The sequence below is a fragment of the Macaca nemestrina genome, chromosome 18, assembly GCF_043159975.1.
Source record: "Macaca nemestrina isolate mMacNem1 chromosome 18, mMacNem.hap1, whole genome shotgun sequence".
NCBI lineage: Eukaryota > Metazoa > Chordata > Mammalia > Primates > Cercopithecidae > Macaca > Macaca nemestrina.
In genome coordinates this window covers 72,436,316-72,454,179 of record NC_092142.1, presented here as the reverse complement: position 1 = coordinate 72,454,179, position 17,864 = coordinate 72,436,316, and the positions used below count along the sequence as shown (strand labels likewise).

Here is a 17,864-nt window from a genome sequence, read left to right as displayed (position 1 = left end):
GGCAGCAAATAGTTGGTTGGTGAATTCTTATCCATTCTGCAGTTCCGTATCTTTTAAGTAAAGCATTTAGGCATTTACATCCAATGTTAGTATTGAGATGTGAGGTTCCATTAATTGTGCTATTTGTTGCCTGTGTACCTTGGTTTTTTGCTTTTTTGTTTTTTAATTGTATTTTTGTTTTATAGGTCCTGTGAGAATTATGCTTTAAAGAGGTTCTGTTTTGATGTGTTTCCAGGATTTGTTTCAAGATTTAGAGCTCCTTTTAGCAGTTCTTAGAGTGCTGGCTTGGTAGTGGTGAATTCTCTCAGCATTTGTCTGAAAAAGACTGTATCTTTCCTTCATATACGATGCTTCATTTTGCTAGATACAAAATTCTTGGCTGATAGTTGTTCTGTATGAGGAGCCTGAAGATAGGGCACCAATCCCTTCTAGCTTGTAGGGTTTCTGCTGAGAAATCTGCTGTTAATCTGATAGGTTTTCTTTTATTAATTACCTGTTGCTTTTGTCTCACAGCTCTTAAGATTCTTTCCTTCGTCTTGACTTTAAATAACCCGATGACAATGTGCCTAGGTGATGATCTTTCTGTGATGAATTTCCCAGGTGTTCTTTGTGCTTCTTGTATTTGGATGTCTAGGTCTCTAGCAAGGCTGGGGAAGTTTTCCTCGATTATTCCCCCAAATATGTTTTCCAAACTTCTAGATTTCTCTTCTTCCTCAGGAACACTGATTATTCTTAGGTTTGGTCATTTAACATAATCTCAGACTTCTTGGAGGCTTTGTTCATATTTTCTTATTCTTTTTTCTTTGTCTTTGTTGGATTGGGTTAATTTGAAGAACTTGTCTTTGAGCTCTGAATTTCTTTCTTCTATTCTTCAATTTCTTGTTCAATTCTATTGTTAAGATTTTCCAGAGCATTTTGCATTTCTCTAAGTAGGTCCAATATTTCCTGAAGTTTTGATTGCTTTTTATTTATGCTATGTATTTCATTGAATATTTCTCCCTTCACTTCTTCTATCATTTTTTGGATTTCCTTGAACTGGGCTTCACCTTTCTCTGGTGCCTCTCTGATTGACTTAATAACTAATCTCCTGAATTCTTTTTCAGGTAACTCAGGGATTTCTTCTTAGTCTGAATCCATTGCTAGTGAGTTACTGTGATTTTGGGGGCTATTAAAGGGCCTTGTTTTGTCATATTATCAGAGTTCATTTTCTGGTTCCTTCTCATTTGGGTAGGCTCTGTCAGAGGGAAATATGGCTGAAGGCTGTTGTTCAGATTCTTTTGACCCACAGGGTGCTCCCTTGATGTAGTATGCTCCCTCCTTTCCTATGGATGTGGCTTCCTGAGAGCTGAGCTGTACTGATGGTTATCTCTCTTCTGAGTCCAGCCACCCAGCAAGTCTACCGGGCTCTGGGCTGGTGCTAGGGGTTGTCTGCACAGAGTCCTGTGATGTGAACCATCTATGGGTCTCTCAGCCATGGACACCAGCACCTGTTCTGGCAGAGGTGGCAGGGGAGTGAAATGGGCTCTGTGAGGATTCTTAGCTTTGGTGGTTTAATGCTCTATTTCTGTGCTGGTTGGCCTCCTGACAGGAGGTGGCACTTTCCAGAGAGCATTAGCTGTGGTAATATGGAGAGGAACCAGTGGTGAGTGGGGCCCTAGAACTCCCAAGAATATATGCCCTTTGTGTTCAGGTACCCGGTTGGGTAGGGAAGGACCATCAGTTGGGGACAGGGCTAGGCATGTCTGAGCTCAGACTCTCCTTGGGCTGGTCTTGCTGCGGCTGCTGTGGGGGATAGGGGTGAGGTTCCTAAATCAATGGAGTTATGTACTTAGGAGGATTATGGCTCCCGCTGCTGAGTCATGCAGGTTGTCAGGGAAGTGGGCAAAAGCCAGCAGTTACAGGCCTCACCCAGCTCCCATGCAATCCAAAGGGCTGGTCTTACTCCCACCGTGCCCCCACCAATAATAGCATTGAGTCTGTTTCCAGGCAGTGGGTGAGCAGGGCTGAGAACTTGCCCCAGGCTACCCACCTCCCAGCTGTGAAAGCAAGTATGGCTTTAGTTCTTCCCCTGCCTGTAGAGTCTGCATGCTGGATTTGTGCCCTCCCCAGAGTCCTGCCCAGGAGGCTTCTTATCCAGTTCAAATTGTTACAAAGTTCAGCTGGAGACTTCCTTTTCCCTGTGGCATTTTCCCTGGGCCTGTGGCCGTCCTCCTGAAGCATCCCTGTGATGCCAGACAGGAATGGCCTGCTTGGGGACCTAGGGAGCTCCCAGGGCCTTTCCTGCTGCTTCCTCTAACCCTGTATTTCACTCACTTCTCTAAATTGACTCAGCTCCAGGTAAGGTTGGAATCTTCTCCTGTAAACTAGACCTTCAGTTTCCCTGGTGGGAAATCAGGGGTGGAGGAGCTTCCTTTCCCACTTCTGCAGTTTGGGCACTCACAGTATTCAAGGTGTCTCCTGGGTCCTGCAGGAGCAATCTGCTTGCTTCAGAGGGTCTGCGGGTCCCTTCAGGTTTCTTGATTTATTCCTGCAGTTGTTCTGAAGCTAAAATTCACAATGTGAGACACGCTGCTCTATCCATCCAAGTTGGAGTTGCAATCTAGTCCTGCCTCCCGTCCGCCATGATCTGTTACGTTTCTTTAGTATCTTATAATCTAGACTCTCCTGCCCTCCTCTCAATCACATTGCCGTTTTAGAGAGACCAGATTTGTGTTCTTACAAAATACCCTATAGTCGGAATTATTCTGAGCATTCTTACAGTGCCATTTCTTTTTCTTTTCTCTTCTCTTTTCTTTTCCTTTCTTTTCTCTCTTCTCTTCTCTTGCCTTCTCTTGTCTTCTCCTTCTCCTTCTTCTCTCTCCCTCCCTCTTTTCTTTTCTCTTTTCTTTCTTTTCTTTCCTTTCTCCTTTTTTCTTTTCTCTTTTCTTTTCTTTCCCCTCTCTCTCTTCCCTTCCTTCAATCTTTCTTTTCTTTTTCTTTTGAGACAGGATCTTACTTTATTGTCCAGGCTGGAGTGCAGTGGTGCCATCTCGGCTCACTACAACTCTTCCCCTAGGGCTCAAGCAATCCTCCCACCTCAGCCTCCTGAGTAGCTGTGACTACAGGTGTGTGCCACCATGCCTGGCTAATTTTTGTATTTTTTGTAGAGATGGGGTTTCACCATATTCCCAGGATGGTCTCAAACATCTGGGCTCAAGCAATCTGCCCACCTCAGCCTCCCAAAGGCATGAGCCAAAGTGCCCAGCTGGCTGATTTCCAAAATAAGGGGTTGACAGCAATTTTTTCTTCTTTATCTTTTTAATTTGAAATTTCACCAGGGACTTTCGGCTCGGGTGAGGCATGCCCACCAATGCAACTGATCTCAGATGTTGATTTCCTACTTACTTGTAAACTGAGGTTTGGGGTAGTCTCTGTCCCCAGTTTACGTGTAAGCAGGACTTATAGGTGAAGTTACGAGCTCTCTTTGCTGATGTGCATGGTTTGTAGAAGGCTGTGTGCAGAGATTCAAATTGTGGGCCACCCTTCTCCTCTGGGAATAAAAAAACCTTCTATAATTTTAAATATACACTTTCTGCATATTATTGGTCAAATTTACTTTTCTTGTGATTTATTCTATTAATTGCATATATGTTCTTCTATTTCTGCACAATTTTATTTTGATTATTTAATTTTAATCCAGCTGGAATGTATTTTACTATATTGTGTCAGGCTAGCACATAAACAATGACTTTTACCCCAAACATCCAATCTTCCCATCCTAATTTCTTTAATAATTTATCCTTTCTGTAGTGGCACGTGTCCCCTTAACTTGTGTGTGTTGATTCTTATATTCTTACACACTGTGCAATCACCTTAGCTTCAAAACATATTTTTACGTTTTAAAAAAGATTAGATATCGGCCGGGCGCGGTGGCTCAAGCCTGTAATCCCAGCACTTTGGGAGGCCGAGACGGGCGGATCACAAGGTCAGGAGATCGAGACCAGCCTGGCTAATACGGTGAAACCCCATCTCTACTAAAAAATACAAAAAAAACTAGCCGGGTGAGGTGGCGGGCGCCTGTAGTCCCAGCTACTCGGGAGGCTGAGGCAGGAGAATGGCGTAGACCCGGGAGGCGGAGCTTGCAGTGAGCTGAGATGCGGCCACTGCACTCCAGCCTGGGCGACAGAGCGACACTCCGTCTCAAAAAAAAAAAAAAAAAAAAAAATTAGATATCTTTTTAAGAATGCTAGTTTTGCTTATTTTTTTTATTGTGGATGTGCTGCAGAGTAACTAGACAAGTTCCCTAAACCCTCCCACGGGACTGCAAAGGCTGTTAGGTGAGAATCAATCACTGTCAGTTTCCTCTTAGGAGGTAGGACAAGTCAGAGCCAGGAAAGGTGCAGTTCAGGGACGCTCACATGAGGTTTTCAGGGAGGATCCCCAACAAGTCGAGGGAAAATAACTCAGTGAACAGAACACCTCATGCCAGGCTCCATTTTTGGTCTGGTGTGGGGTGACCTTCTCTCCCTGCCCGCTGAAGTCCTGCCACGGTTAGGAGAATAAATTGCTCATGTGTTACCTTTGTAGTGTTTGTGGCAGCCAAAAGGTCTGATTCTATTTCCATTTCTTTTTTTTCATCCAGAGATATCTCTTCGGATGGTGGGATCACAAACACAAAATGCTCCAGGTCGTCTGTCATGGTCAAAGGCGGCCGCTTCACAGGGTAGGAGACGATTGAGAATAAGGCGGGAGGCGGGATGGGTGGTCCGGAGGATCCCAGACCCAAGATGTCTAGGATCTAAAGGAAAGGCCCATTGTGAATTTCCTGTGCAAAACCCTATGCCTCTCTTCCTCTCTTACCATAGCCTTTGTTACACTTTATGGCAATTGTTTAATTGTCTGCCTTTGCAACTGGACTGTAAACTCCATTAGGACGGTTAGCAGGTGGATATGGCACACAGCCAAGCACATAGCAGGCAATCAATAAATCTCTGTTTAATATGAAGAGGCCAGCTCTTAACGTTCTAATGTCTAAACTATAGAGTTGTTCCACCTATTTTCAGATTCCATGTTAATTTTTCTTTTTGCGTTAAATATTCCTTCCTTCCAAGGGTGAAAGAAAGTTGGGATGGGAGCAAGTCAAATGTAGCAAAGAAAATAATAAAGCAAAGGTTCTGGGACTAGGGTAGAGAATGGGAATGAAGAGAGAAGTGAAAAATAACCTGAGAGAGAAAACATTTATTCCTCCAGCATTTTCCCATTCTGCTCTCATATATAATGAATGAGCAATTTCCAGAGCAAATGGTTTGGAAATTTAACAGCCACTTCCTGCCTCAGAACAAGCATGTTACCTCTAGACTAACAGCCATTATCACAACAGTAAAGGTTACAGCCCACCTGAGGGCCCAGCCTGTGGACCACTGGGCCTGTTAGGCCCAGCAAGTAACTAAATATCTCCATGCAATCCTGTGCTTCTCATCCTGTGTGTCAAGGAGCTAAAGGCATTTCCTGACTAATATGCAGCTGAGTTAACTCCCAGGATTTAGAACCTCTATGGGGAAAGGCATGAATGATCTGTAGCAATTGTTGAATTACCTGAGCCAGGGAGCTCTTCAAATAGCAGTCTAACCTATGATTTGGAAGGTGGAAAGTATAAAACAAGGCAAGATGTTCTTGTTATAGTACTTTTTAAAAAAAAAATTTCTGCAGGAAAAAAAATCACAATTCCTTAGCTAAGGCTGGCCTGAGGTGAAACTGGTAAGGGCATAGAGCTGGTGTTGCATGTCCCCCAGCAGTCCTTCCCACCTTTGGTGCCACCCAGGACCACTGCAGCAAGGCTTCTACTGTGGGTCGCAGCACATGGAAGTCACATGGATCGCAGGGATGACTCTGATCCTCCCGTCATCCCTGACCTGCCACATATTCCTCCCAGGCTCTAGTCTCTACTTTTAAAAGTTGACTCACGTCTGTAATCCCAGCACTTTGGGAGGGTGAGGCTGACCATTTGAGGTCAGAAGTTTAAGACCAGCCTGACCAACATAGTGAAATCCTGTCTCTACTAAAGATACAAAAAAGTTAGTTGGGTGTGCTGGTGCATGCCTATCGTCCCAGCTACTTAGGAGGCTGAGGCAGGAGAATCACTTGAACATGGGAAGCGGAGGTTGCAGTGAGCTGAGATTGCACTACTGCACTCCAGCCTGGGCAACAGAACGAGACTCCATCTAAAAAAAAAAAAAAAAAAAAAAAAAAGCTGCATCTAGTTTGTCATGGATGAAACCAGAAGGCAGCAAACTATGGTGCCCTGGCTGAATCTGGCCTGCTACTTTTTCTAAATAAACTTGAATTGGAACACGGCCATGCCCATTCAGTTACATGTTGCTGGTGGTCACTTTTACCCGCCGAAGGCTGAGTGGAGCAGTTGTGATAGAAGCAGTATCACCTGTAGCCTAAAATACTTACTTTCTCGTCCTTCACAGAAAAAACCTGTCCCTGCAGAAAAGGCTATAATAAGCCTCTCCTCCAAACTGCTAGCAAAGGTGGCTTTTGGATACACAATACTTTTGTTTACAGGAACGAAGAGCTGTCTTACAGGATAATTTCTGTCACTGTGGGAGGTAGTGGGAAGACTTTGGAGTGGATGGGTCTCCTGCTTCACCCCAAAGCCTCACCTGCCTTGTCACTCTGTAGCACCCATATTATCAATATTAAAAATCAGCCGTTACAGGTGGCTTTCCATAAGCTTGGATGGACTAATTTAGATGTGTGACATCTCCTACAAATTTTCTCTTGCCAAGTAGGAAAGGTCCTTTAGTCATTATTGTCTTAATTCCGAGGGGGCATCAGAAATGAATGCAGTTGAGGGGATGTGGGTTTCGGGTAGGGAGAAGCACCCCTGATGATCTTAGCACAGTGCCTGCTGCCTGACTTGTGACCTCCCCACCCTGGAGCAGAGTCCTTACCTGCTCTCCTTTGGGAAGCTTGTCACTCTCTAGGGCCTGCTTCCAGTTCAAGCCTTCAAAGTCTGGTGTCTGGATGTTAAGGAAGGGCACACCCAGGTCCTTCTCCTTTTTCCCTTCGTGGTCCTCCTCCCCTTCCCCCTCCCAGTCACTCCGCTCCTCCAGGGCTCGCAGCTTCTCTAGGCGCTCCCGCTCCGCCTTCTCCCTCTCCAGGCGCTCCTTCTCCGTGCGCTCCTTCTCCAGGCGCTCCCTCTCCCGGTCCTTACGGCCCCTGCGCCCACCGGAGGGGACCTGGCGCTGGTCGTCGGGCTCATGGGCCGCTTCCTCCATCCCTGCGGGAGGCAGCTGGACTCCTTGCTTCCGGTCCCAGTACATGAGGATGTTCTGGACATCCTTCAGTGTCAACTCATAGGCTTTAAACCTCTGGGCCAGTTGCTTGTCGGGGTCCTTTGAGACGTCCCCTTCACTGTCCTCTTGGTCCTGGACAAGAGGAAGCCCAAGCATGCTGACATCACCCATGTTCCTTTTCTTCTTATTTAGCTCTTCCTTCTCAGACACTGTTGGTTCCCTAACAGATATTTTCCTTTCAATTGTCTCCATCTTGACATCCACTTTGGTGAATGGAGGAACCTAGAAGGCATGACACAGAAAAGATGCGTCAAACAGTTTTTTATGGGGTAGTAAATTGCATGAGGAGGAGCAAAAAGACACTTTGTTTCTTGAGAAGGCCTCTGAGGACCCGGGCACCTCCTCTGCATGCTAAGGTTGTGCCTGGGAATCATCTTGGGGGTTTTTATCTAAATATCCATTCCATGGTCCTTCTCTGTTCGAGATCTGGCTGGGTCCTGGCATTGTGCATTTTGGAAAAGGTGCAGAGTGACTTTGATGTGTACTCCTGGTTGAGAGCTGCTGTTCTGCAGGATCAAGGGGAAAAGACTAACAGATGCAAGCCATCTGCACCTGCCTCAGGTGCCCTGGGATAGGCCATAGCGTGTAGTGGTCCAATCCCAGCTGCACTGCTTGGTAGCTGTGACCCTGGGAGAGGACTTGGCCTCTCTCTGCCTCATCTGTATAATGGAGATAGCAATATTAATACTCCAGAGGACTCCTGAAGATAAAATGTGTGAATGCATGTAAAAAGCTTACAACAGTCCCTTTGCAGTTATTAAAACCACACACGTATTGTATACAATGGATATTGTTGGGAACAAATGGGGGTTTAGAATCTGGCTGCACCTCAGGCTTTTAAAATATGTATTTATTTAATGCACTGGGTATAGAGAAACCAACTTTATTCTTTTTCTTGCTGCACTTTTAAACTTGCTTTGTGGGCTCTGATTTTCTCCTCCCCTGGATGAAAATCCTCGGGTAGGCTCCATCGTTTTCTGGGTCACTCTTTGATGATATTATGCAAAGTCCATTCCAGTCTAGTGACCGCTATCTGCAGTGCAGCCCACTGTCTCCCTTCCCAGGTCTAGCTCTTCTCTCTAAGTTCAGGCCAGCATGACTCATGGGGCTGGGGTTCAAAAATTAGACTCCAGGCCTGCCAAGGAAAGGAGATCCTGGTAAATCCCCTGGCCTTTGGGTTAGGTCTCTGCAAGTTTCCATATTAGGAATAAGGGTCAACCTGTCCTTTGCAGAGAGAGACATGGATGGAGCTGGAAGGCCATTATCCTCAGCAAACTAACGCAGGAACAGAAAACCAAATAATAAATGTTCTCCCTTATAAGTGGGAGATGAATGATGAGGACACATGGACACATGGGTCGGGGGACAATACACACTGGGGTCTGTCAGGGGTTGGGGGGCAGGAGGAGGGAGAGCATCAGAAGAATAGTTAATGAACGCTGGGCTTAACATCTAGGTGATGGGATGATCTGTGCAGCAAACCATGGTGGCACATGTTTACCTATGTAACAAACCTGCACATCCTGCATATGTACCCCTGTACTTCAAATAACAGTGGGAAAAAGAAAAAAAAGAAGGTCAACCTGAAATAGCCCCACCCTCCCAGGGACTGAAGTTCAGTTTAAAATGATCTCAATCCTGATTGAATCAAGATTTCTAGTGCTCCTAGCCTAGCTGACTGCCAGTAGCAAACAGTGATTCTCTCTGGAGGGAGACAACATTTTCCAGAGCCTCAGAACGTTTTTTCCATTCAGTATCTGGCCCTTGATAAAAACCTGGGTTGGGCGTGGTGGCTCATGCCTGTAATCTCAGCACTTTGGGAGGCTGAGATGGGAGGATTGCTTGAGGCCAGCAATTCTAGACCAGCTTGGGCAAGCAAGACCCCCATCTTTAAAAAAAATACTTGGCACCTAAAGAGATAAGATCATGTGACCATAAAGCAAGAGCAAAAGACAGACAGGAGACCAGACTGCTGAGGATCTATGCATGGCTCTATAAGACAAGGACTTTAAAACATACTTAATCTGCTGAGGGAATTAAAACACGATTGAGAAGTGAGAATTTTGAAGAGAACTAGAAACAGTAAGAAAAGAATTAATGGCTTTTTAATGCAAAAACAAAATGAAAAACTGAAAGGAAGTTTGAATAGCAGGTTAGACCTCACTGAAAAAAAGACATCGAACTAGACAATATGTCAGAAGAAAATATTCAGTATAAAGAGAGCACAAAAGTATGTAGAACATAGAAAAAGCACAAAAGACATGTATTACTGTGAAAGGTTTGCAAAAAGGCCTAGTATATTTATGATTGGAATCCCAGACGGAGAGGAGAGAAAGAATGGAGGAGAAGAAATCTGAAAGAGTTATCAACTAATGGTTCCCAACCCACATATTCAAGAATCACTATAAACCTCAAGTAGTAAAATACAAAGAAAACAACACCTAGGCAAATCACAGTAAATTACTGAATGAAGACATGACATCCTGAAGGTGTTGAGACCTTAAAGACAAAGAGAAACATCTTAAAGGCAGTTAGAGTCAGAAAGAGGTAGGAGGCGGGGCTCAGACGCTGGACCAGATTGAGGACTCGCTAAAACAGGGTGGGGGTGGAAACAGCTTTCCAATCAGACACGCCCACCAGTGTGCCATGTCAATATATCATTGCCATGGCAACACTCAGGAGTTACCACCCCTTTCATGGCCATGACTCAATGACCCAAAAGACCTCTTCCCTACAAATTTCTGCATATTCTGCCCCTTCATCTGCATGCAATTAAAAGTGGGTATAAATATGACTGTAAACTGTCCTGAGCTGCTACTCTTTGCCTACAGGGTAGCCCTGCTGGGCAGGAGCAGTCACAGAACTGTCACACTGCCTCTTCAATAAAGCTGTTTTCTTCCACCTCCGGCTTCTTCCACCTCCGGCTTCTTCCACCTCCGGCTTCTTCCACCTCCGGCTTCTTCCACCTCCGGCGTGCCCTTGAATACTTTCCTGGGCAAAGCCAAGAACCCTCTGGGCTAAGCCCCACTGTGGGGCTCACCTGCCCTGCATCACGGCTAACACGGAAGGAGCACAATCATGCTGACAGACAACATCTCAACAGCCACATGGAAGACAAAGATAGAAAAATAATATCAAAGTGCTGAAGAAAAATGGCTGGCAACCTAGAGGCCTGCCTAGAAAAAAACACCCTTTAAAAATCAAGGTGAAGTTAAGACATTTTGGACAAGCAAAACTTGAGTAATTTGTTGCCAAAGAACCTGTACCTAAAAAGACAAAACACAACACCCAGGAATGTTCTTTAGGTAAAAGAAAACAGATACAAGAGATGTAGAAAGGAGTTAAAGATTGTTTAGGAGGGTGCTGAGAAATGCATATTGATAAATATTGATAAATGGGCATTTAGGTAAAAATAAATGCAAATTGATTGTTTTAATCAATAAGAATAATGTTTCTGCATTAAAAATATATAGTGAGAATTCAAATACATAACAACATTAGCATATAATTTAGAAGAGGGTAGCACTTTGGGAGGCCGAGGCGGGTGGATTGCTTGAGCCCAGGAGTCTGAGAACAGCTTGGGCAACATGGCAAAATCACATTTCTACAAAAAAATTAGCCAGACATAGTGGTGCACCCCTGCAGTCCCAGCTACTCGGGAGGCTGAGGTGGGAGGATCACCTGAGCCTGGGAGAGATCAAGGCTGCAGTGAGTGGTGTCCACGCCAAGCACTCCAGCCTGGGTGATGTAGTGAGACCCTGCCTCAAAAAAAAAAAAAAAAAAAAAAAAAAAAAAGAGGGTAAATGTGGTTAAATGAGGTTATTCTAAGACTCTTGTATCTTCAACAGAAATACTTGAAGGTGGTGGCTGAAGAAAATAAGACCCTTCCTAGTCTATTAACACACTATTTAGTCAAGTGATTACATGGATCAAATTTCCACTAGGCTTTGTTCAATTGTACTTTAGTAAACAACAGCCAATACAAAAGAAACCATTGATCCAAAATATAAACATAAAGGTAAACTTTCTTTTTAAGGAATAACATTTGGGAGAAATTTGCTTTTATAGATTTGAAGTAAGAAATGATGGCTGGCAAGGGCTCATTTGAGGGAGGAAGGCAAATTGAGAGGGATGGAATTGGGTTTAAGATTGAGCTGGAGGGTAGAAAGGAAGATTTTGGACAGAAAAAAGAAAGAAGGAAGCAAAGGAAAGTTCAGAGGAGAAACAAGGACGATGGCCAAATGCAAGGCTTTCTTCTTCTACAGTGAGAAATCATCATTAATTTGTTTAAAACAGGATTATTTTGGTTGGGTGCGTTGGCTCATGCCTGTAATCCCAGCATTTTGGGAGGCCAAGGCAGGTGGATCACCTGAGGTCAGGAGTTCAAGACCAGGCTGACCAACATGGTGAAACCTTGTCTCTACTAAAAAATACAAAAATTAGCTGGGTGTGGTGGCACACGCCTGTAATCCCAGCTACTTGGGAGGCTGAGGCAGGAGAATTGCTTGAACCGGGGAGGTAGAGGTTGCAGTGAGCAGAGATTGTGCCACTGCACTCCAGCCTGGGCGACAAGGGTGAAACTCCAACTGAAAAAACAAAACAAAACAACAACAACAACAAGCAGAATCAGATGTAGTTGAAGTGCACTTTTTTGGTTAGATTTTTGAAACAAAAATTTTAAGAGATAACAGGCTTTTCAAGAGGACAGAGAAGACCTGAGCAGGAAGGGAACTTAGAGATCATCAAGGGATGAGATAAGGAAACATTGGCCCAGAGGGTATATGACAAATTCATAGCTTCACAGATTAATCTTTGAGTTTCCAGACTGACAGGTGTATTTCTCACTTCCTGTCCTGTCTCCCATTATAGCTGGTTCTGTGATTTTTTTTCTTGTCCAACATCCCTTTATTTTCCCATCCTTGATTCTTGCTCTGTGCAATACCTCTTCTTCCAGGAGTAAGCAGGTGATTCAGAACTGACCAGTCACAGAATGGCATCCCCCTGGCCAAGGGGACTGGTTCAGAACAGGCACACGGCGCTCTCCAGTGACAGTGAAAGCCAGCACTGTGGCCAAAACGGTGTTTAACGAAGCACTCCTTTCCAGCTGGGTTTGGATCTGGGCGAGTCTAAGCCAGAACTTTCGGGGTCTCTCATGTGGAGGGCATCAGTCAGAGACCAGAAGCAGCACAGGTGAGCCAAGAGATGCAGGCAAAGAACTTTGCATGGGTGTTTATAGTTTTCCTGCGTGGGAATGAACAACCAGCAAACTGATTGTCCCATACTTAACAGCTACAGACTGAATAAAATAGAAACATAACTCCCTGAGAACTCTAGAGACTAAAAACAAATTAGGCAGTTTTTAAAGGGGCTGTTGAAACTTGGAATAAGAGAGTTGTATAAAGTGAATCCTTTTCCTCTTTTTTTGTGGCTTTACACTGAAGATAGTCATGGCAGTGGTAGTGGCTGGTGGCCACACCACAATGGAAAAACCCACCAACCGGGCCGGCACGCCTGTCATCCCAGCACTTTCAGAGGCCAAGGTGGGAGGGTCACCTGAGGTCAGGAGTTCAACACCATCCTGGCCAACATAGCGAAACTCTGTCTCTCCTAAAAATACGAAAATTAGCCGGGCATGGTGGTGCACGTCTGTAGTCCCAGCTACTCGGGAGGCTGAGGCAGGAGAATGGTTTGAACCTGGGAGGCAGAGGTTGCAGTGAGCCAAGATCGCGCCATTGCATTCCAGTCTAGGCGACTAAGCAAAACTCTGTCTCAAAAAAAAAAAAAAAAGAAAGAAAGAAAAAAAAAGAAAAGCCCACCAATCTTCATTCTAGAGGAGCCACAGAAAGAAGTCCTGGAACATTCAGAGCCTCCAGAGAGTGAAGGGGAAACCCCAGAAAGGAGAGAGAGCCAGAGAAGAGGAACCCCAAATTTTCTGTATCAGCAGCCTAAATCTCTGGCTGGCTGACTCTTGAACTGTGTGTGGGGGGCAAACTGAAAACAATTTGTGATTAAGGTTTAAAGAATGGAACTGACATCTTAGTCACTGACCCGCTGCAGATGCAAAAGACCAAAACTTGATCCAACCAAGCTAATTGTCTGTTAAACCTAAAGCATCAACATTCTTCGGAGAATTATAATACAATACAGAGTCTGCAACATAACATCCAAAAATTGCAGGATGTGATACAAAATTACTTGTTATATGAAGAGTAAGGAAACTCTGACAAATTCTCAAAGGAAAAGACAGTCAACTATGCCAACCCCGAGGTGACTCAGATGGAGGAACTGTCAGACAAGAACTATATGCAGCTGTTATAACTATGATCAGTACGGCAGAAGGAAATCCAAGCAGATAAATTGAAAAATTTAAAAAGAACCAAGCGGAAATTTTAAAAGTAAAAAATACAGTATCTGAAGTAAGAATTCAGGAGGGAACAAGCCATGAATTTTCATATATGTGAGCAAATAAATTTTTTTTTAACATTTTTGGAATTGGGTTTTCTGTCTTTCTTTCTTCCTTAAAAAAAAAAAAAAAAAAAAAAAGACAGGATCTTGCTGTGTTGTCCAGGCTGGATTTGAACTCCTGAGCTCATGCAATCCTCCTGTCTCAGCCTCCTGAGTAGCTGGGACTATAGGTGCACACCACCACAGATGGCCTGAATTGAGTCTTCTATTTCTTGCAGTTTAAAGATTCCTGACGATACATCCACTTGAGACTATGCTTTTGCTAACGTTAGTGTTGGCTGCTAGGCAACTGCTTAGAGCCTTGCTACTCAGAGTGTGACCTAAGAGCCAGCAGCATGAATGTGACCTGGGACTTGTTAGAAATAGAGTCTCATGCCCCAGCCCAGACCTACTGAATTGGAACTTCTCTGCATATTAACAGGATCCCTGGGTGATTTGCATGCATCTTCAGATTTGAAAAGCTGATACAGAGAAAATCAGAATCACCAGCAGATTTCATTTTATAGGATAAACAGTTAAAGAGCAGTAGGCTATTAGATGGAAGGAAATCTTCTGATTAGAAAGGTAAAAACAGGCCGGGTGCGGTGGCTCATGCCTGTAATCCTAGCACTTTGGGAGGCCAAGGTGGATGGATCACATGAGGTTAGGAGTTCAAGACTAATCTGGCCAACATGGTGAAATCCTGTCTCTACTAAAAATACAAACATTAGCCGGACATGGTGGTGGGTGCCTGTAATCCCAGCTACTCAGTAAGCTGAGACAGGAGAAGCGCTTGAACCCAGGAGGTGAAGGTTGCAGTGAGCTGAGATCACGCACTGCACTACAGCCTGGGTGACAGAGTGAGACTTGTATCAAAAAAAAAAAAAAAAAAAAAAAAAAAAAAAGATTAAAACAATCCACAAAAGAAATAAAAATGATTGGCCAGGCACAGTGGCTCATACCTGTAATTCCAGCACTTTGGGAGGCTGAGGTGGGTGGATGACCTAAGGTCAGGAGTTTGAGACCAGCCTGGCCAACATGGCGAAACCCTGTTTCTACTAAAAATACAAAAATTAGCTGGGAGTGGTGGCGGGCGCCTATCATCCCAGTTACTCGGGAGGCTGAGGCAGGAGAATCGCTTGAACCCAGGAAGCGGAGGTTGCAGTGAGCCAAGATCAAGCCACTGTACTCCAGTTTGGATGACAGAGCAAGATTCTGTCTCAAAAAAATAAAGAAATAAAAAATAAATAAAAACATATCCACACACAAAACAAATATTTTTGAGCACCCTTCCGCCAGGTGGGAGACTCATTAAGTGATCAAAACAGACAAAAGCCTCAGCCTTCATGAGGCTTATATTTTGCAGGGGCAGGTAGGCAGACAAAAACCACATAAAAACCTATGGTATGTGAGATGGTGATGAGTGCTAAGAGACAGGGAAGGGGCTAAGAAGTGGGCTTTTTTTTTGTTGTTGGTGTTTGTTTGTTTTGTTTTTGCTTTTGTCTTATTCAATTTTAAATAGAGTGGCCAGAGAAGGGCTTGCTGGGATGTTTAAATAAAATCCTGAAGAGGAGTTCAATGACCAACCAGCATTTTTTTTTTTTTTTAAAGGTTCACCTCACTAACAATTCAAGAAATGCAAATCCAAGCAATAAAAATAATCAGTTGTTCACCCATCGAATCTAATCAGCAAGGATTACAAGGAATGCTAAAACCTATAGCCTGTGAGGTTGGGGGTAAAATACACACCTTTCAACCCCGGAATGACATGTTTAGAAATGTAGCCTAAGGAAATAAGCATGGATGTGTGCAAAGATTCAGCTCTAAGTGAGACACTTTTGGTCTCTCCACTATGATTTCCTTCCATGGATATTAAACTAATTTGGCAACAAGCAAGAAAAACAGAAAAATACACTTTATGTTTCTGCAAACTGTGTCCCCTTCTTCATCCTGTTTCCAGAACCAGAAGACCAGGGGGTGTGATGATGGAACTACCATGTAGTTACACAGTACCACAGCAAAGATGGGTGAGACAGCTGGGGACAGGGGAAGAAAGGAGAGCCCTAGTCTGGGAACGATTTAGGAGGGGGACTCCCTCACAGGGCTCCTGGTTGGTCATGGGATTGAAGGTGCAGAAGCAGCAGAGTCAGGGTGACTCTGGGAATTGGGCCTGGGAGCTAGAAGAAGGGTTGGGGAGGAATATAGGGTCAGGAAGAGGTCTGGGAGGAAGGCAGCATAGATGATGAGCTTGATGTGGGCTGTGTTGAGTTACCAGTGTCCGAGGGACAACCTGAAGAAGTGTCAGGAGCCGTGGATGGACTAAGGGCTTGGGAGGCAGTGCAAGAACCAGGGAAAAGAGTGCCTGCTTTGGAGTTGGACAAATTGGGCCTGCCCCAACTGCCTTCTGGCCACGTGACCTTGGGTGCATCGCTGAACTGTGCTGCATTCCAGCTTCCTCATCTCCAAAATGATGGTGATGATCATGTCTCCCTCAGCAGGTGTTGTCAACACTGGGGGTAGAAGGTGATGGGATCTATTCAGAGTTCCCAGAAGGGAGTGTCACAGAGCAGGAATTCAGTACACCGTAGCTGTTAGATGTTAAACATTGCTTTAGCTCTTTTTCATGTGGCTCCTGCCTTTCTCTCCTCCCTCTTTTGGGCCGTCCCTCTGCCTGGAATGCCCTTCACTTTGCTTTGGAATTTGCAAGCTTTTCCTACCCCCCTCCTCTTCCTCCAATCCATTATGTATGATCAGGTAAACATGAAGTAACGCATGGGATGGGGGTCAGCCTTAGACCGAGCAGGAAGAGACAAAGGTTGAGGCTGGAAACCTGTAGAGTGACTAAGGATGGGTGGAGGCGGGTCCAGAAAGAAGTCAGGGAGAAGGAGGAAAGCCAGAAAGGGTGGACCAGGATGCTAGGAAAGAAGAGCGATCCAAGGAGGGTATGATCCACAGTGTGAAGCTCATGTAGGAGGACATCAAGCAAGTCAAGGCCTGACCCATGCCCATTAGATCTGGAAATGGAGAGGCTGGAGCCTTGGATTTGAGGGAGTGGTGGAGACAGGAATCAGGGTAGGAAAGGGGGAGGCAGGAATGAGGGGTGAGGAGGCAAAGCCAGCAAGTGGGGACAAGTATGAAGGGAACGAGAGAAAAGGGGTGCTCGTCGGGGGCACCAGGGTTGAAGGAAGTTTTGTTTTTTTTTTTCATTTTAAAGGTGGGTGATTCTTCAGAACATCTTTAAAGGCTGTGAGAAGAGCTGAAGCCAGAGCAGGGAGGTGTGCTGATGGTTTAAGACACAGAGCAATCCTTTTGATGAGGAAGCAGGAAGGTCTTTAGTCCTTCCCTTTCACCTTGGCACTCGCCCTGGAATTTTCTTTCACTTCCTGAGAACACATCTAGTCTCAGCAGTTTTTCTTGAGCTTGAGTGTTTTCAGACCAGACAACCACATTAGTCCAAGAGTCTCAAGAAGTCCCCCCAGGGAATATGATTGATTATGTTTTGTGCTAAGCTCAAATGATACACAAGCCTGTTTCCAAATGGATGACCGTGATAAGGTCCTTATCACCTCATCCAAGGTCAACAAAGCACATGCAAAAGTACCTGCCCTGAATCCAGTAGTGGGGTCTGGGGTCAGGGGCTGGGCGGGGGGGAGGTGCTCAGGTGACAGCAACTTGAACTGAGAGTAAAATAGGAAAATCCACATGCTCCTACTTAAAAGTTTCAACAGATTCCAGATGGAGACACCAGTGATGGAGTCAGTGGGTATAATTTGAGGTTAACTGTGCTGCAAATAGTCTTTCTTTTAATGATGAATGAAATGTTGTCTTTTAAAAGCAAACTTGGGAAGATAACTTCTGCATAGATTATCCTGAACTTATGCCACATAAGAAATTGACTTTGTTTAATGGCAAAAATAATGGCTGAAACACACAGGTACTCAAATTCTCCCTCCTGGCTTCACGTACAAAATCACCTAGGAGAGGCAGGGATCAGTCCTGGTAATTTTTTCTTAGGGACCCCTTTTTCTTCTCAGCCTGAGATGTCATAGATTTCCTTCAGGTCAATATCAGGCATCC

General features: G+C 44.7%; 1 protein-coding gene across 12 annotated transcripts in view; it reads right to left on the bottom strand.

Annotated features, from left to right (window-relative positions):
* The window catches only part of LOC105491299 (HYDIN axonemal central pair apparatus protein), a 468,775-nt gene that overhangs the window by 105,296 nt on the left and 345,615 nt on the right, over positions 1-17,864 (bottom strand). For 10 of the 12 annotated variants that reach the window (XM_024795897.2, XM_024795901.2, XM_011757552.2 and 7 more), the window contains 2 exons: positions 6,939-7,565; positions 4,559-4,777 (listed from right to left, as the gene is read on the bottom strand). In XM_024795897.2, coding sequence (XP_024651665.2) covers positions 4,559-4,777; positions 6,939-7,565 — 846 coding nt within the window. The remainder of the gene's footprint in view (positions 1-4,558; positions 4,778-6,938; positions 7,566-17,864) is intronic. The other 2 variants (XM_011757559.2, XM_071084899.1) reach the window with 1 other exon arrangement.